The 20,479-nt window shown below is 40.4% G+C and overlaps 1 protein-coding gene across 2 annotated transcripts in view; it reads left to right on the plus strand.

Moving 5' to 3' along the window:
* The window catches only part of FBLN5 (fibulin 5), a 50,101-nt gene that overhangs the window by 17,542 nt on the left and 12,080 nt on the right, over window positions 1–20,479 (plus strand). For both annotated transcript variants that reach the window (XM_062637795.1, XM_062637805.1), the window contains 3 exons: window positions 13,682–13,804; window positions 16,536–16,652; window positions 18,053–18,172. In XM_062637795.1, the coding sequence (XP_062493779.1) occupies window positions 13,682–13,804; window positions 16,536–16,652; window positions 18,053–18,172 (360 nt within the window). The remainder of the gene's footprint in view (window positions 1–13,681; window positions 13,805–16,535; window positions 16,653–18,052; window positions 18,173–20,479) is intronic.

Here is a 20,479-nt window from a genome sequence, read left to right on the forward strand (position 1 = left end):
GCAAGTGTTCTAAATATTTTCTCTTAGCTACCTCCAGGAGGGAGTTCAGTATGCAGCAGATTCCCAGATTCTTGTTGCTTTCACGGGCACCCAATTCTCCAGTCATACTGGTTCCCTGGTATAGAAAAACACGGGCATCCTGAGGCGTATCCAGGACAGGACTACTATGGTGGTTACAGGGTGGGAGCACATAACATACAAGGACAGGTTGAGAGGAGCAGGTTCTCTCTGCCTTAAGAAGGTAAGACTGGTGAGGGAATTGTATTGCTTTCTGTCTTCAGCTGTCTGAGTATGTAGAGAAGTAAAAGCCAGATTCTTCCTAGAAGTGCATGTGAACAGGAATTAACTAAAGTTGCAACATGAGAAATTGTTGTTAGATATAAGAAAAAATGCTATCACTTGAAGGTGGTCAAACACAGAATCATAGAATCATAGAATAGTTGGGGTTGGAAAGGACCTTAAGATCATCTAGTTCCAACCCCCCTGCCACGGGCAGTGACACCTCACACTAAACCATGTCACCCAAAGCTCTGTCCAACCTGGCCTTGAACACAGCCAAGGATGGAGCATTCACAAGTTCCTTGGACAACCCATTCCAGTGCCTCACCACCCTCACAGTAAAGAACTTCTTCCTTATATCCAATCTAAACTTCCCCTGTTTAAGTTTGAACCTGTAAACTTTGGAACAGAAGTTCATAAAGTTTGTGGCTAAAGGTTGTATCCTTGGAGAAGTTCAAACCTCAGCTGGAGAAGGCCCTGAGCAACCTGACTGAATAGCCCTGCTTTGAGCAGAGGTTTGGGCCAGATGACTTTCAGATGTCAGCTCCAACATGCCTTGTGCAATGATACTGAGACTGCAGTCCCTGAAGTGCAGGAGCCTGTGTCTGACACTGATTCTAGCCTTTAATTTATCTTTTAATTTATTTAATTTATTTAGACTCCCATAAAATGAAAGTGATATTCTCTTTGTCACAGAGATTTTGAGGTTTAACATTGATTTTGTAGTGTTGTAAGATCTTTGGATGGAAGCTGATATAGTGAAGTAGAAGCAATGATCAGAAGTGGAGGATTTTATTCCCAGCTTTGCAGTGAAGTGAATCTTGAGTTTCACAGAGTGCAGGTTCAGTCAAGACCATCCAGATCAACACATCTGTTTTACACCAAGATCAGTACAGGGGAAGAAGATCTGCCCTTATCTCAATTGATTTATTGAGTGATGGGCAGGAGCCAGAAGTCCTGCCCAGAAGTTAGTCAACTTGTATTAGAAATTTGCCGTATGAGGCTGAAAGTACCTTGTCCTGCCTGGGAGTTTCATAACCATCCAGAACCTGCCATGGGCCTGCTCAAAACTGGTAGTTCTTGAGGCTAAACAAAATACAACTTTCTGCCCCAAAAGGCTCAGTGTATCTGCTCTGAGGGCTTGTTATCTCAGGAGTTCACAAATCTTGAAAGTTTCTGTCTTAATTTATGCATAAAAGGTAACTGAATGTGGTTGAAAGCAGAGTTGGGGGGGAAGCCCTTTAAGATTAAACACCTCTTTTTCAGGGAGACATGAACTGAGAGAAAGAAGGAGAATTGCCAGTAGACATCCACATCACATGCCAATTGGAATAAAGTAAACCTCCCATATCCACACAGTTTTCATTTATCCAGGAAGATTTGCAACCCAGTTGGCTGGTGGCAATTTTTGGAACATTGCAAGCAAATGTGGCTCAGTCATTATAAAACAGTGAATGCCAAATCTGAGTTAAAGCCAGTTATTTGAGCAGCAATTATAAGCATTTTCCAATGATCACCACCACAGAAATAAATAAATAGATGGCTTGCTATGTATACACTCAAAGGGGAATGTTGCCCAACATGCATAGCTCTTTGCTATTAACAGTAATGAGGACACAGCTGTCTGAGCCTGAAAGCCAGTATTTGCAAAGTATAATTCTCGAAGATTTTTCTTCTCTACTGGCTCTTGTCCACTACCCATTCTTTGCTTACAAAAAAGCCCAAAAGGCCCTAACATTTATACAAGAATTACACTGGCTTTGTGGTGCTTTTGAGATTGTTATAAAGCATGCTGACACATGGACTGATTCGAAACTCAGATGAAATATGAAAAACAATTCTCTCCCCTGATAAGCTCCCCAATGCCTTTAGTGCCAAGCATAACACTGTCTTCGTATTCAGTCGCGACAGCTCCTAAAGCAGCTGGCAAGGGTTGCTGCCATGGGCAGAGATCCGAAGTTCTCCCTTCCTAAGGATTTCTAAATCACACTGAGTAAAGAACTTGTGGCTGCAACCAGGCAGACCAGTGATGAGTGTGTTCAGTCATGTATAACTGGTCAACTCTACATAACCCCCAAAGCATATAGAAAACTGCCCCATTGTCCAGGCACGTCTTGCACGGTGGTGCTGCCAGGGTCTTTTCCCTGGTTCTGTATCAGCTGGGCTCATGGATTAAGGTCTTAGATTCCTGGAGGAAGACAAAGCACTGTAGGCTCCATTGCATGTGTGTTTGACTTGTGCAGTTCAAGTGACATGAGGCAGTATACAGTCATAGCACCTTCTACCTGTAGCCTTCTTGCATGCTGTAGCCAAGCTTTGAAATCCAATATATTCCTGAATGAGATGCTGATGATGATTGCTGAAGCTTTGTGAGAGAGTGATTAATGGTGAGTCACATATGCTATTCCAGTTCCCCATAATCGAGTTCCCTTTTTTATATTCATGCATGGAGTCCTTTCTCTTTCATGTATATTACAGATTTCAAGGTATCCTGTGACAATGACTAGAGCATCGGCAGTGAATCCTCTCTAGGCATATGTACATATGGCACACCTAGGATGTCTCTTGTATTTTCAGGTCTCCAATACTTCACTCCCATGTCTGTTTGCACAACATGCTTGAGCAATGGTTAAAGCTTTTGTTATGTTGTATATCCAAAGTGGCATTTTAATGGAAGAAGCAGCCCTTCCAATAAAAGTTTCTGTTATATCCTGCAGGTGGATATTTGCATCCCTTTATTTTCATTGCGGCTTTAATTTCTGGATCCATTTGGATTGATTTCTTCTGTTGCATTAAAAGTAGTGCTGTTCTTCTCTTTACTAGTTATTGTGGTCTATTCAGAGTCTCAGACCTTGTTAGCTTGCCAAAACACTTGGAAAAGGAGCTCTTAATGACTCAGTTAAAATGTACGGTCAAGAAGTTCACTTATTAGAGGAAATGTAAACTGACCACCAATTGGCTAAACCAGCTGGCTGGACTATTTGTGCTAGTGATTTCTCAAAGCTCCCTGGGGAGCAAAAGTGGGAATAGCAGTTCTCTTCTTCCCTCATGCTCTGTACCCTAACAGAAAAGACTTTGAAAGAATTTGCTGGAGAAGAAGCCAATAGGATTTCACAGACATGTTTAAAAGCTTTATAAATAGTGACTTAAACTGCAATATTTTTAATATATTCCTTCTTACAGGGTCTTTTTAACATAGCCCATAGAATTGCACAGAAAATATACAATTCAGCCATAGACAATTCATGTGTTCAATGTTAGTAGTTCTACTTTTAATAGTTTCTACTGTGAAATTTTATATACTTTCTCTAGAGACTTCTCTAGAGACTTTTTCATATCATGAAACAGAGGGAGGGCTGTAAGGACCTTTTGCTAGAAGTATGTTTTAATTTCTTAGTGTGCATTTCCTGACTCTGATTGCACATCTTTTTCATTTACATTGCAATAGAAAGTGTGGCTTACATAACCTCCAAACATCTGGGAGTATTCTCAGTGCTCACTGGCTGCTCTCACCACCCTACCAGCAGATCTCAGGGTAGCATATGATCACATAGAACTGATAATCTAGAGAAAAGGGTAGTACAACAGCAATTCTCCATTTTTTCAGCTGAAAAATATGTTTCCTGTTGATGCAGATGAAACCATGCTGAGCAACAACTGTTTGGTACCTTCTAATTCATCAGATTCAGTGTCATCAGTAGGATTCTAACACATCTCTACCCTACTCCACCACAGTACTTAGGTCACTCTTATTCTGCTGTACCACAGCTACTTGGAATAGTAAAGTGAGGTGGAGAAATAACTGAGATTCCCAAATCACATGCAATGACCATGGATTTTGTAAGTTGTGCAACAGTAAATCATGAATCCAGAGTGTACAGTTATGCTCTAGCCCATGGAGTTTCCAAGTTTAAGCAAAACCCTTAACTGAAATCAGTAGTTTGTCATCTTTCTGATATCAGAATTAACAAGCAGACTGTACATTTGTGCAAAAGCTTTCATGGGACACCAGGAACAGTCTGAACAGCCCACAGCCACATGTGATCTTGTACCAACAGGGAGCCATGGGAATTGGTAGGAATGAGGAGCTGTGGTCATGCAGATGATGCCAGGTGTACAAACCATGCACAGCTCTGTTCTGAGCAGAAGAGGAAGAGGCTGCTGCCCCTTTTGTTCCCCTACTATGCACTTACCTGCATGGCTGTCCTATAAATCTCAATCAAAAAAGCAGGACTAGGACTGTGCTAAAAGAGTAAAGTCCTTTCACAGTTTAGCTGTTGTTTATCATCATCTTTGAGTAATATCCAAAGTGTGCTAGCTAAGGAACAGCTCAGATAACTGGCAGGCGATCCAGAATCTGTGACACATGTTGAGCAATATTCATACCAGGCAGAAGGAGCAGGATTACAGATTGATGCCTCACACTATTTAGTATCCGCTTTCAGGGTGACCATCTGTGTGAAAAAAACACTTTAATCCTTATCTAGCCATCAACTAATAACATAACGTACACGGGATGCAGATGCAAAATGAATTCAGCAATCAACAGCCAGTCCTCAGACACTGAAATATGCAATTTAACAGGTGTTTAGGGAGTCGGTCTTGGATTGTGTCCACGCTCAGCAGGGTCAGTTGTCCTTGGGAAAAAACACTGACCCCACACAGCAGTAGTTTGAATTTGGCTTCAGTCTGCACTTTAGGAATGTGGCATTGTTATTTCTCCCCTTTTCTTATCAAATATAATTATCTTGAGAAAAAAAAGTTTTGAGAAAATATGTGATTTCACTGAGTAAAAATCTACTACTGAGGAAATTATTTCTGTGTCCAAATAAGGAGTGGGGGAGAAGTTTGGAGAAAGTGCTCTGTTCCAAGTAATCTTGGAACTGATACCATGTTACTGAGCTCGGATGTTTAGTCCTGGCCTGCAATTATTCCCATAAAAAATAGACATCCAATCTTTATATAATTGTAAAGTGGAGCCCTGAGGGTTATAAATGACTGAACGAGCTTCACTGTTTGAGCAGATTTTGGAGCAAGCTTGCAGCCTTGAGCCTCTCTGCAAGAACTTTGCATCTTGAGAGTGGGGTGAGCTCCTGGGGTTGTGATGATATGACAGCAGGACTAAAATACAGACAGGTTAAAATAGAGAAGTAAGGCCCCCAAATCACCCCCACCATCTAGCAGAAGGGCGAAGAAGCCTTTCCATGGCAAACTGGTTTTGATCTGCAAGATTCGTGCTGTCACAACTGTCAAATTAATCTTCAGCCTTACTGTGTTAAACCCCATGGTGCTAATTGCTCTCAAATAATCATGATGGCAAAAACATACCCACTTTTTCAATGGTTGATCCAAAGAAGGAAATGCAGCCATACCTGCTACTGTGACCCACAGAAATTTGTGGCATGATTATCAGAATTCATTACTTATGAAAGGAAGTCATGCATACTAAATATGTTCCAAAAAGAACAAAATGTAACAGTCCATCTGCGAAACAGTGCACATTGCCAAAATCATATCGTCTTGGAAATCTGCTGTCCACATTGGCTTTCCCCTTGAATACGGAATCCAAGCAAAGTTTGTCTTCTAATCACCAAAGTCTCCAAGAATTTGGTTCTAGCTCAGAGATGATAACTCCACATCTTTCCATGGTAGCCCTCTGCTAGGGGCGTTAGCACCTTCTCAGCCAGCAGGGAAAGGAGCTGTCATGGAGGGAGTGAAATGGTCACAGCACCCTAAGCATGGACCACACTTGTGAAAGAATATGTGTAGTCACAGATCCCACAGCTTCCAACATCAGTGGATGGACTTAAGAAGGTAGCAGTCTCCTTGTTCCTGAAGTGCCAGGTGCAAATAATCTCCTTGAGATGGAGCTTCTTTGGTGATCTTTCCACATGCGTTTACTCTTTCATGTGGTATGTAACCATAAATACCAAAATCAGACTCACCACTGTATTTATTTAACTTTTGGGTTTTTTTGAAAGTAGCTTTTTGTCAAGAAAGTCTCTTCCTAAAGGACTTTGATATTGTCTCTGAACTGATCTTAAGGCCTTTGTTTCCTTCTGTGTTCTTTAATTCATAAGTCCTGTTTATGTGCAAAGTCCTGTTTTTCAAGCACAAGAAAGGTAAAGAGTGTCTTTGCTTACAGTATTTGAACCTCACCTTCCAGTGGGCATCTCCTTCCAATTCCTAAGCACCTCTGCTGCTTCTCCTCTTGTCTGCTGGCTTTCTTCCGTGGCTTTCCACCTCTTTAATTCACTTAGCTTCTCAAACAATCACCACTTCTCTTAACCTGCAGTTGAGTCCTCTCTGGGATCTTTAATTCAACAGATTGTCTGTGGATCTTGGATTCTTGAAGATTCCTGAAGAACTTGGATTCTTCATCTTTATCTTGCTTCATGCTTTATGAAGATGCAATCATTCTCTGTGTCCTAAAAGAAAGGTGGTTGGCATGCCCAACATCTTTAGGCTGATGACTGAACATATTCTAGCATAACAAAGTTAGCAACGTTTTCTAAATTTTCCACATATTTCTGCAGTTACTGCAAGCATTAGAGGTACAATATCTTTCACTAAAAGTCAAATCTATTGATAAAAGCACAAACAAAAAAATGAAAAATTGCACATATGTACATTTACATCTTTACAAAAGAGAAAGCATTTGGCAGAAATTTACAAATTCCTATCCCCATTTTCAGTAGTTTCACTGGCCAAGAGGCATCTCCCAATGGCTTCAAGATACCACTTAGACCCTGTAATCCTTATTTTTTATGACACAGGCCATAGAAACATGCCCAGCAACTGGTGTTTCAAGCAATTTTTTTGTTATAGCGTATTTCAAAGAAGAAATACCATTCAGGTATAAGGCCCTAAAGTAGGGGAACATCTACTATGGGCTTTATTACTTGTTTTTCAGATGCTTGATCAGTAGTACTATTAGAGTTTGTGCCTTATTTTAATTTTGAGTTTGTTTGAATTTGTCTTCTAAACTCTGAATTTCCTCTCATTGTTTTTTTGCTAGCTTTAGTGATCATCTCTAGCTAAAAACTTTGTTTTCATAAAGATATTTATAGATCACAGGCAAATATACCTCAAACTTTTTCTTAGATAGATTATTAAATGGAGCATTGTCTTGCTCCGAGACAAACTTCTATGTCTTGGAATTACTCTTTGCAGATTTTCTGATCTCTTTGCAATATTGCTTGTTGAAGCATTGATGCCAGAAATGTATTTCAGTGATTATTTTACTAATGCGATATACAGTGGTAAGAACAATTTCCCGTGTCTACTCGGTGTTCTCAAATTTATGCTTGTCCTTTCAGCAACACTGTGTCAGGAAAAGTTCATGTTCAAGTGATTATCATGTTCAAGTGATTGTCTCCAGAGTTATTTTAATGACCAACATTTTTACTTTTGATATCAGACCTTGCATTTGTATGCCTTGAAATGCACTTTCAAATGTGCCCACCATGCTTAGAAAATTTTTTTCATATAAGAGTTGTGTTCACTTTTGACTTCTTGCCTCTACCAGCTTGTGATCCTCTGCATTTTATGACAAATGTGGAAAACAATGGACCAAAACAAGATCCTCAGGATCCTGTAGACACTCACAGCATGGTTCCACATTTATGATTCTCTCCTGAGATTTCTGGTCTCCTCATTTTAGTCTCTCTTTTGAGCAGTATTGAACATGTCTGGTCTTGATTCAGTGGATTACTGTTCTTTTTATGCTGTCTTTTCTTGCAATATTATTGATACAGATGAGAGTGGCCTCAGTTCTGCTGTCTTTGTGGACTTGAGTCAGTATAAATGATCACTAAGTCTTCTGGTAGGAATTAGCCTCCCTGGTGAGACATGCTGTTGTGCTGCAGTTTGGCATCTAGGTTTTCTTTCCAACTATATTAACATGCTGCCTCATTTTTATGTATGTATGACTCTTAATTTTTTCAATTATTATTACAAATTAAATAAATGAATTAAATAAATTAATAAATGAAATAAATAAATAAAGTAATTAAATAAAATAAATGAATTAAAAATTTCATTCATTGTTCCATGATGTGGCTAAATTCTAAAGAATTCATGAAGATTACTGCTAGCTTTTACAGAGCCAGTAATTTGCGTGCTAAAACCAATTAGTTCATTTATTTATTTTGACATTGTAAATGATATCTATCCCATCAGCAGGCATGCTGCCATCCATTAAAGATACAGTCTGCACCAATAAAAACAAAGCATCAGCACATCACATCCCACAAAAGGCAGCCAGTCAGCCAGAAACATAAAACACCCGCTTTCTCCACCCTTACAATCCCCAGACTAAACCTCATTGCCCCAGCCACCTCACCTCTGTTGAAATGTCAAGTGAACAGATCACACCCCAGGGTTGCTACACCAAACCACCACAGCCATAAATTTTTAAGGCAGATGCACTGAACTAAGAGAGGGGGATGTGGTTAATTTTGGTGTATTCAGGCTCAGGCTCTTGCAGCAAGGGCTTCCTGGCAGATGTATATGGAGATAACACATACCTATTCTCTCATTCAGCCAGTAAACCAATGATCTTTAAAACTCATGACATCAACCATGAGGCTCTGCATTCATTCTAGGTGCCATTTCTTAGGAGGCAGAGAGCAGAGGTCTGGATGGGCTGTGTGGTTATCTCTGCATTCCTTTGAGAAGTAACAAAGAGAATTGTTCCCACTTCAGGTAAAATTTTAATTTCAGACTGGACTTCTGCCTGAACTTCTGCCTTTGGAACTAGCTGTGGGAGCAGTAATGTGAACGCAGCGACTGGAAGGATGGATGTCTGAAAGTAGATGACTGCTGATTTGACATCACACAGCATAATCAAGAGCCAAGATATCCAGGGCCAGCGCTGGCCATGGACTCTTTGACAAGAGAAGTTTTGAACAGTGATCCATCCTGCCCTGCCTTGGTTCTCTAATGTGGTTTAAGTGCTGAACAACAGCGCTCTCAAAGTCAGGAACCTCTAAGGAGTCACTCAGAGTCACTTGGGAAAATTTGGACTCACACAAAACGATTAGATATGATGATCTTAAACATCCTCTTAGTTTCGTATGTAATTTCACAGCAACAGTCCCAGTTCTGTCTCTAGAGGTAAGAAGTGTGGTAGCTAGATAACATTTTCAATTTGCCACTGGCAGCGTCAATAATTCTCTTTCTGTTTCAGTAACCTCTGGAAACTGAGATTCGATGCACCATTAGGGTAAACCATTAACATTGGGAGTAGCATAGAGTTTAGCTGAAAGAGCCTTTGATGGCACTGAGGTCTCCTAGTAGAACATAAGGCTTTCAGAATGATCATTAATCTTTACTTTAGATATCAATAGCCAATGTAGAGGCTGCACAAAATTCCTGAAAAAGTCACATTTTTAAGTGATCATATAATAGGGGATACATGAAAGACTGCAAGTCAGAAACAGCTGTGACTTGTTCTTGCTTCTGTATTGTTGAGTGATTTCAGACTAGTCCTTTAATTTCTTAGCCTTGAATTTCCTTGTTAAAATCCAGGGACACTGATATTTACCAGCAAATGGGACATTGCAGGGTTTTGTAGTACAGTTTGATTTGCATAAGGATTGGAAGGCTTCAAATAAAAATGGGCTAATTGTGAGCTCTCTCTTTATAGGACAGGCCCTGCCATGAATAGTTTTAGATGCTAAACAGTGAGGTAGGCTTGACTACAAACAGAGATTCTGTTATCCTCATTTTTCAAATAGGAAGCAAGGGAAGTGGAAGATGAAGTGAAAGTATGAGTTCCCACAGAGTAAATTCTCAGCACTTAAGATACAATGTGGTCACTGCTGCTGTTCTGGTTCTTTGTCCTGCATAGTAACTACCAGATCCTTTAGTCTGTTTTCACTGAGGACACATCTACTTCATAATTGTGTCCTAGTTGACCTCATGGCAATTTTTGTAGCCACATACTGAGTAATCTAGCCAAAATCACAGAAGAGGTATTCAATAAAGCTAGCTGTTAGCAAAATCTAGACTTGCTCTTGGGATAAAGGTAATATGTTTTCTAAGGATCTTGGCTATAAAAGGTACTAAAAGCAGGTTCAGTATAATGAACTCATCAGTGATGGGTGACATCATCTGATGCTTTCATGGTACTGATGTTAAAATCACCAAATATCACAACCTATTTGCACCCTGAACGGGGGGCAGTGGGGTTTCTAGGTTTTCTTGCTAGCTTGCTTTGCTTTAGTAACTATTCTACTCTCCAGCTTGTTAGACTTTACTCTGGGGCTGACATCTCATTGTGGTATTTCTTCCTATGGTGAAGACTCCAACTCCAGTTATGCTGGGTCAGATACACTCTTCCAGGCTTCAGAGAACTGCATCTCAGGGGCTGCTTTGCCACATGTTCTAATCCTTGCATTGAGTAGTTCTTACATTTTTTTTTATTACCTGTATTTGTCTTATCTGCTTTGAACATACAAAACTGATGACAATCTAGTATCATGTACATTTAGCATCACAGTCTTACACTAGTATTGTGTGTGTCCCCCCCATCACAAGGGCAGAGGCGGTGCAAATGAACTTTGAAGTGATATTACCAGAGCATTATCACACCTAAGATTTATGTTCAAATGGGACAGAAATAATCTGTGCAATCACAATAAGAAATGATTTACATATTATTGACTAGCTGTCAGGTTGTTTCCACTTGCAATTTTCCACTCAACAAAAAATGCCCTGAGAGTGTTTTGATATAGTTTCTATGCTGGCACGTAAGTATAGTGAATCCATTATAGGCAATCTCTCTAAGTTTTGTAACTAGTTTTCTCTTCAGTGGAAATAATCTGGGTTTTGGTTTTTTCCTTTCCCTGTCAAATGTCTAGCTTTGACTCTATCAGCTACACCAGATTTACTGTATGCTGAACTGTGTAAATGAGCTGGGCAATGTTCTCTCTGTCTCCCAGTTCTGATATTCTTCAGTATGATACCTAATGGTTAACCAACTGTTGTACCAATATATTTTTTGGTTGCATTGGCTGAGTCTGTCAGAGTTTAATGGGACATCATGGTAAGGGGCAATCTTAGAGAAAGACAGAGACTGGTAATATAGAACTCGGTGTGTGCACTCAGGCCCAAACAAAAAGATTTGATGCTACCAGTAAAGCGGTTTGTACCTGTTGGTTGCATTGAGCAACAGTGACACACTGTTCACTGTAAAGTGTGGGAATCAAGGTGTTTTACATAGAGAACTTCAGGTTGATCAGGTTTTCTAGGGACAGCAGAAACCCTTCAGGTAGCCCTGTTGTAAAAAATTTTGCATTCAAATGGAAGTACATCTCCAATACCACTACAGAAGCTGAAGACTGGGAGTAAGCAGAGAAATTTGATTCGTAGATAGCAAAGGAAAGATGATCTATGTTTTACTTTTCTGGAGTGATTTTACTGCTGCTTATGCAACTGCTACAAAGACGGCTCAGGAACAAAGCTGATCCCTTAGCCAGCCATTACTTTTGATGAAGGACGCATGTTGTACCCCTGCAAGAAAGATATACCACAGAGCAGTAGAGGATCTTTAGTCTTCAAACATCATTGCTACCATATGTGGTGGTAAGATCCTAACCTTCATTCTGTCTCCACTATGCTTCATCTGTTAATACTCTCGGAAGCAGGGAGCATGGAAAATTAAAACCTCCTTTTTAAGCTTGGGGTAGGTTAGAAACAGCAGAATTGGCCAGATCCCAAGGTCAAACTCCTAAAACAATAAGCAAACATGACAAACAGAAAGATTTTTCATTTAGGAGAAAATAATGTCATTTTTATTAAATTTATGGTTAGATAAAATCTGTGTTCAAATACTACCAATTATGTTATATGCTGTGTGAAGGAAGGATCCAGAATTTTTAGCCCAATTGCAGAAGCAATAGCTGAACTAAATAGCATATCTATATAACTGCATAGTCTAGACTTGTTATCTTACCCCCACTTCCCCACTGGTTTGCCAACCTTCGTCTGGCCAATAAACACATGGGAACCGATTTCTGACAGAGTTAATTACCTCTAATTGTCCCAGTCTTGTTATCTTACCAGCTTTGACTCACCATAAATTGTTCTGGTACAGATGTTGGCAAGATAAGAACTCTTTCCATATATATGATATATCTGTATTTATTTATGTATGTGAACATGTTAGATACACTGCTGTGGTGGATTGGCTCAGTTATTTTAAGACTGCTGGGGACTTAAAGCTGTCTGACTGTGCTAGGTGCCTCAGGGCAGATATTGAGAGGCAATTCCTGCCCTCTGCTGCCTACTCCAGCCCAGCACATTTGTGAGATACTTTCAGTCGTGATCCACCAAAGTCTGTGTTAATAAGAATGGGAGAGAGTGGTGGTGTGTGGTGATGGGGTGGTCAAGGAAGCAGCACAGTACTTCAGCAAAGGCCAGTGCACAGTATGCTGGAATAAAAAATAGTTTAGGTATCAATAAATAAAACATAGAAATCTGAGTTGGCTGAAAAAATGACACAATTTATCTTTTGATATTTCCATTTCTGACATCTAGAGGCAAACCCGATGCCAGAAACATCAGGGAAGAGACTGAGCAAGGAGGGATTCAAATTGAACTTCTGACTCTGAAAGGCATTTTTAATCAGTTAGGTTCCAGGGTCCTGACTTATATAAATGTAGGAATGCTATTCACCTCCCCTGCAAAAGAAAAAAGAAAAGGAAAGAAAAAAATAAAACAGAAGCCCACAACAAACCACCTTGAGGCATTGTAATAAAACCCAAATACGTTACAAATATTAAAGATGGTTAAAAAAAAATTAAAAAGAAAAGAGTTTTATTGTCAGGAAATTGATTCCAGGGAAGTGTGGGGTGTTTTTTTTTTCCTCAGGTGAAGGTTGATTTTGGTTGAACTTTCTGTCAGAAAAATTACAGTGAGATAATCTGCACTGGTAAGGGCAGGAAATAATTATTTTTATATGTCTGAGTTGTGCTTGTACATCTCTCGAATTCCCATTCATCTCTAACTCCACAGTGGGGTTATATAGCTCTTTCAGCAGCCTTTCCCTAGGGCTGAACGCTGCCATGTAGCGTGGAAATCTCAGTTCAGCGAGAAAGTTCGGTGTGGAAGTAATAAAAAGCTCAAGGTAATGCGATCCCTCTCTTGAGGAGCTCTGGGAAACACTGAGACATCTGCAAGAGGGAGAGATTTGGTGAGCACTCTAAGTTCTCACCTCCCTCAGATATTTATCACTATGAGTTTTGCTTCAGGTCATGGGCGTTCTTTCTGCTCCACCACACTTTGGTTCGTCGCATGGAGCCAGTGTACACATTGTGAATGCAAGCCCTTTTACAGTGTGCACAGTCTTCTGCTGTTGCCATTTCTAACATTTTCTTGCTGTATTTCTGTGTTGCAGATGTGGATGAATGCGCTTCAGATTCTCACCAATGTAACCCCACCCAGATCTGCATTAATACTGAGGGGGGCTATACCTGTTCCTGCACTGAAGGCTACTGGCTGTTAGAAGGCCAGTGTTTAGGTAAAAACCTCATGTGATATGCTGTTTGAACATCTTTGCATGTGTACCTATGAATAGCTGAAATCATGGCACTGAGCATCTCTGTCAAGTACACAGTTAAACCTTCGGCTACATGGAAACTGTCATCTTTGTAAGTGCCAATGGTATGCTTGGCAGAGACTGCCTTGTGGAACAAAAATGTAGATGTAAATGCCATATGACTAGCATCCATCTAACATGTGGGATTTTCATATTCCCAGTCTGAAGGATTCCCTTTCATATAAAATCCATCATAAGCATGTACACAAAGAGACTTATTCTCCAACACACATCCCCTTTCCACATTGTGACAATGGACCCATAGGAATCAGTATCTGATACCAAGAAACAGACCAGTAAATCCCTAGATTCAACCAACCAAATCTTTTGCTTTCAGGTGAGAAATACCTCTGAGCTGGGTGCTGTTTTGGTAGCTTCCAACCAGTTTTATTTCGATTTTATTATATTCCTTGCAGCAATGTCCTGTTCATACTTTTAGCTCAGACCTGTTAAAAAAAAAAGCCATCCCTCAACAACAGCACAGGAAAACCTTCCAGCTCCCCTTTCCTCCAGCCCATTCCCCTCACTTGACAAGCCCATGTGATGATGAAGTAGATGTTAATTTTAGGTACACAGACAGGACCTAGGAGATAGGATACAACATTTTTTGGTAATGTTTGCTCATTAATGTATCTTTCCCCATGGCACGGACTGTTTGCTTGCCAGCTCTGCGGAGCTGGACTCTCCTGCCACAATGCCTCTGCTGGAAGGAGAATGGGCTTTCCTTTCCCATTCATCCCTGGATCCTCTCCAGTTATTTTCCAACTTTCTCCTCTCAAGTACCAATTCCAGTGAAGGACTGACTCACGGCTGCTTTCCCAACTACTGCAAACAGCTGCTGTGTAGCTAATCTGGCAGGGACAGAGCCGAGCCTCATCTGAGCCAGGGTCTGTGCAGCCATAGCCACTTTTGGGGAGTCACTCTGTTGTAGTTCTCTTGGGATATTAAATCTCCAAGTCCCTTGCTTCTTAATCTCTGATAATTCTTCTTCTCTGGGGGAAGAAAAGCTTGTTCCAATTGTGCAGGTGTATGTGATGGAGTGGAGATGAGGGAGGGCAGGGAGCGGGATTCTGCTTTGCATCACCAGTTTTGTTACCCATTTGGTTCTCCCAGTTACAGCCTAAACAAAAGGGTTGTGTACAGCAATTCAGGATTTAGATGTCGGTCTAAAGTACTTTACTGCTTGATGGATATACCAGAGAACTGAAATGGCTGTATTGCTGAATTGATTCGGGTATCCGCTTATGCTATTTAAAATGAGAAATAATACCCCAGTGCTGCTCACTTTAAACAATCATGTGAGATTATTACAAGACAATGCAAAGAGCTAAAAGCAAATTGTGTTTACAGTTGCTGTGTTTTTCCCTAAGTGTCAGAAAATTCTCAGTTTTCCCTGCTTTCCACTGCCTTTGGAGAAGTGACTTTTGCTGGCGTAGGAGACCATTTACTGTAATCAGAGGTTTTAGAGACAGACTTTTTTGGTGCACTGTTAGTAAACCCCAGTTACAAAAAACTACACTTCTATCAGTTGTAATTATCCTGGTATCTACAGCAGTATCCACACAACCCACCCACAAAAGCAGCTGTGTAAAAGTCCTTATCCTCAAAATGTAGAACTCTTGAGATAACAGTCCTGCAAAAGCCAAAGTATGTATTTTGTGTAATCTATGGTATTAATGAATGAGATATTAATTACTTAAAACCCCATATTACTTTTTTCAGGATTTAGACCAAGCTTCTGCTGGTCTACATACCATACCTGACCCTGGACTTTAGGTTATCTTGCTATCTGACCACACTTGTTTTTCTACTCCACAAAGTTGACTTCAAAGCTTTGAGAGTAACCATTTAAAAAAATCTCCATAAATCAAAAGCCAACTGATACCAAAGGAAATATAAAGCTTTGGAAAGGTCAGCTGGTTCAGGTGTTTCATTCCAATTCTTAGTCCAGGGGCTAAATTCTCCTAGCATTTACCATCACACATATCTTATACCATTTTCTTGTGCTTTTAAGTATTAGTTCCATGTATTGCTAATGCTGCAATTCAGCCCAAACTGCTATTTTGGCATTAAATGTACTGTTTACATTTTAGAGGCTGTAACTTGTCTGTTAAAAATGAATATAAAATACAAATGTGACTATTTGGAAAAAAGCCTTAAAGAATATCCTCTCTAAAAAAAACAGTATTTAGTAACAAATACTGCTTTCCTAGTGAGTAGCTTTGATATTTGTAGAGGTAAAAAAGATTTCTATCTACCTTGCTTCTGACAAAACTTTGCTACAATGTTGGCTGTGCTTGTGCTGATGGCCTGTGCTAGCTGTCGGGTATGCTTCAAGGTGGCTGCTTAAGGGGACTGATTCTTGGCTTCTGTGTGGTATCACATTAAGACAAAATTACAGCAATGACAGTCAGTTCATGGGACATACTAATAGATGTCAGCTGTGGATAAAAAAACATTACTAGATTCTTCTGGGTTGAGACGTATTTTAACTGACTCTAGGTCTGAACATCTGAAAGTTTGGCTGTTATATCCCTAACCAGTACGCTGGGTTATTTCTGTGTTATTGGTACTGTTGACTCGGTGTGTTTGCTGCTTTGTACCTGCATGTGAAAATGCAGGCAACTCTACTTTTCATCTTTCCCATCTATAGATATAGATGAATGTCGCTATGGCTACTGCCAGCAGCTATGTGCCAATGTACCCGGTTCCTACTCCTGTACGTGCAACCCAGGTTTTACCCTTAACGATGATGGAAGATCATGCCAAGGTATGGTGAATGACTGAAATCTTTGGTCCCAGCCCAGCAGCTCCCTTAAAACTTGCTTATGTTTTAGAATACAAGTAACCTTCCTAGCACTGTTTTGAAAACGTTAATGTTTGTCAGCCTGAGATATTTCTGCAGCTTCACAGTACCTCACAGGGGTACACATGCAATATGGAGAGAAATACGCACAGAGACACAAACCCCATAAAATCTAGAATTACTTGATTCAGTGAAATTACCAAGAGTTTAAGCACTGATTTCATATCTAAAATCTGAGGCTATGTGACCCATCTGAGACAGGGAAAATCTGTCAGATCAGTAAATTAGATCTGAGTCTCCCAAGTTCCAGATTTGGGTCCTGAGCATTGGACTACCTTTTGCTGTGATATGCTACCTCAACCAAAGTCATAGAATTTATCACAGAATCATAGTATCAACTGGGTTGGAAAAGACCTTTTAACATCATCACATCCAGCCTCTACCCCAGGACTGACCACTAAACCATGCCTCATCTACACGGGTTTTGAACACTTCCATGAATGGTGATTCCACCACTTCCCTGGGCAGCCTGTTCCAATGCCTGACCACCCTTTTGGTGAAGAAATTTTTCTTAATACACAATCTAAATCTCCCCTGATGTGGCTTGAGGCTTTTACCTCTTGACCAATCACTCATTACTTGGGAGAAGAGATTAGCAATTTCCTTGCTCCATCCTCCTGTCAGGTAGTTGTAGAGTGGTAAGGCCCTCCCTGAGTCTTCTCTTCATCAGATTAAACAACCCCAGTTCTCTCAGCCACTCCTCATAAGCCATGTCCTCTAGGTCCTTCACCAGTTTCATTTCCCTTCTCTGGAAGTCAACACAACTTCTTTGTAAAGCCTGTCCCTAGCTAAGCAAGGAGCATCTTCCCACATGCTGTGGGAAATGGTCTCTGCTAATGATGAACTGCTAATGAGAAGCTGCTCATGTCCTAAAATAAGGAAAAAAAAAAAAAAAAGTTTTGTGTTAGTCCTAGGTTTCCTTGAGGACTGTGCCTTATTGCATTACCTTCCTCAGGAATATCCTGCTGCATTTTTTCTTAGGTCTGTTATGACAAATCAGTTCAATGGCTTTAAAATTGCAGGATAAAGGCAGAAGCATTTGTAATAAATATTTCATCCACATCTTCCATTTTTTTTTTATTGAATGCATTCCCAAAATGCCTCATTTCCATGCATGTTGTTTTTCCAACATGCTATTTCCAGTCCTCAGCCTGAATTCTAATAAACAATGCTGACTTGGTTGTATTTTTTCAGAACAAATCATTCTGACTGTACAGCTAATCTCTTTGAAATTTTTACAGTAATGAGTTAAAAATAGAGTTTGGGGTGAAGTCAGTGATACATTGGGCATTGTTTTTCCGTAGATGTGAACGAATGTACAAGTGAAAACCCTTGCACTCAGACCTGCGTCAATACCTATGGCTCTTTTCTTTGCCGTTGTGAACCTGGCTATGAACTGGAAGCTGATGGAGTTAACTGCAGTGGTAACTATCTTTAGTTATTTATTGTTTTGGTTTCTTTAATTCTGTGAAGTTTTCTTTTTCCAGTGTACTGTTTTGTACATGCTTTTTTACCTTGGTCCATGGTTAGCACCAGGACTGCTGCAACTCTTATGATCTTTCTAGTTTAAGCACACATCAAATAACCCAGAAAAGCACAACAGAGGAGGGCTGTAAAAGGTTTTAAAGAAATAAGCTACATATTAAAAAGCTCCAAGATAACAGCAAGGCATAAGAAAATGCTTTGTAATGCTGAACAGGAAAATTTATTAGAGCAAGTAAAGGGATAGTCTAAGAACATTCTTCCATGATTAAATGCTTTGTATAAACCACTTTTCCATTTGTCTGTTGTATTTCTCTTGCTCTTATGACTGCACACTTCTGCCTGAAAACTCCCTCAGAAGTCCTGTATTCCTCTGGCTACGCTTCAGAAACATGTATATTTTCTCAGTACAGCTATTGCTAATCTGTTCATCACATAGCAGAAGAAACTGTGCTCATGTCACTGTACTTTTTCTTCCTTGTTTTTGTATTGCTTTATTTTAATTGAAGGCAAAACTTATTTCTTAGCTTAATGTTCCCACAGCCTGATAAAATAAGAGAATTCAGCCAATATTTCTTTGGAAGGAAAAGCACACTGGAAAATACTTGGGTTTTTAATTTACAGTAAACAGATGTAACATGCCATTTCTGAGAGAGAAGGACATGTAATATGCAGTATGTGTGTAGATTAGTGTTTCTAAAGTGTTTTTTCCCTGCAAGCATCCTTATTATAAGGGAAAGAACCAAGAGTTAAATCTCTACAGGGTCTTCTAAATTTAACATTTAGAGCTGCAACACCCAACTTGAGTTTTCTGCTTTCTAATTGAGTTTCTCCTTCTAAGTTAGACTCCTGCATCATTTTATGTGCTCCTGAGCTAGCTGGGGACCTGAATGAGTGAAGATCAATGCAATGGAACATGAACACTGCCAGTGCAAAATGCTAACAGAAGAGGTGGTGCTTGAGTCTCATTCGTGTCTGAGAGTTAAGATAGCAAAAGGGACTTTCCACCATCCAGATTTAGAGCAGAAAACATCTGCTTGACCATTTTGTGCAAGAAAATGCTCGTCAAAGCAGGTCAAATTTTTCTGGATGAGCTTCTTTCACTTCACAAGCAATCACTAGACGTTGCTGGTGCTCACAAAGGGAATGGCTTAGGAGGCATAGGAGGACACTCCTATGAGGCATCTTGGATTCAGATGTACTTCAACAGCTGCTGGATTACTCCACAGCAGCTAGGTTAGCTTGAAGGTGGGAGGTAGCCCTGCCCAGTTGAAGGGGAGAGGCAGAGATTTCAAGCTGGCTGTCACAACACTGGCAGTATTTTCTAGTCACAGGGGTCTTGCACGTGCATTGGATGTGCTCTGAAATGCCTACCATCTTGTCCTCTGCAGGGAGTCAGCAGAATGCCAAAAGTGTTTAGGGACAGTAAAGGTGTGTCTGCCCTGTGTGGGCTCAGTGGCAGAGATGTAGGACTCCTGGGGCTTTAAGTCCCTCCAGCACCTCCAGCTGAGCCCAGGTTATATGAATTTGATGTGCTGGAGGTGTGGGCTTGGACACCTGGAGGGGGTGGGTGGTATCTCCATCCCTTTATGGAGTCAGCCCTCACTTAATGTTTTGTTAGTAAGGTGGGTTTTTATCAGCAAGCTCACTGGGCCAAGTCGCACAATAACAGGACTATGCAGGTGTAGAATTCCTTTCATCTGTCTTTTGATAATGTGGCTACAGCCATAAAGCCGCTTTAACATATTTGTACTTCAAATACTTTCCAATCCATCTGCACAAAACACTGAAAGTGGATAAATGGACTGAGCCCAATTTAGAAGAAAGGGAAATTCAGTCTGAAGAGTAAAAGTGATTTGCCTGGGAGAGTCAACATGTTAGAGCTGGGAATAAGAACTTGGGAGTTCCTGGCTGGGGCTTTGGCCTTTGTTTCTTTCTTCCCCTGAACAGGGAAATAAGGAAATGATTAACTGCAGCCTCCCTCAGTCTAGTGCCTTTGCATGTGTTTTCCCTTCAGTCAGCCATGTGCAGCTCTGAAGTTCCTATTTCTCACTTAAGCACAGTTCTGCAGACTAAAATGACTGCTCAATTAATGAGTGCAAGGGGAAAAGAGCACAATTGCTGCTTTCAATCAAAGATTTGACAGACTGCTTAGCTTCCTGGGTATCTGGGAGATGGCTGAGCCTTCCAGTAGGTCTGGCCCAAGCAGGGATGAGCTCTGTAGTCTTGCTGGAATGCCTTGGAAGTAA

Source organism: Pezoporus occidentalis, unplaced genomic scaffold, assembly GCF_034315485.1.
Source record: "Pezoporus occidentalis ecotype Australia unplaced genomic scaffold, CSIRO_AGI_Poc_V1 ctg115, whole genome shotgun sequence".
Classification (NCBI taxonomy): Eukaryota; Metazoa; Chordata; class Aves; order Psittaciformes; family Psittacidae; genus Pezoporus; species Pezoporus occidentalis.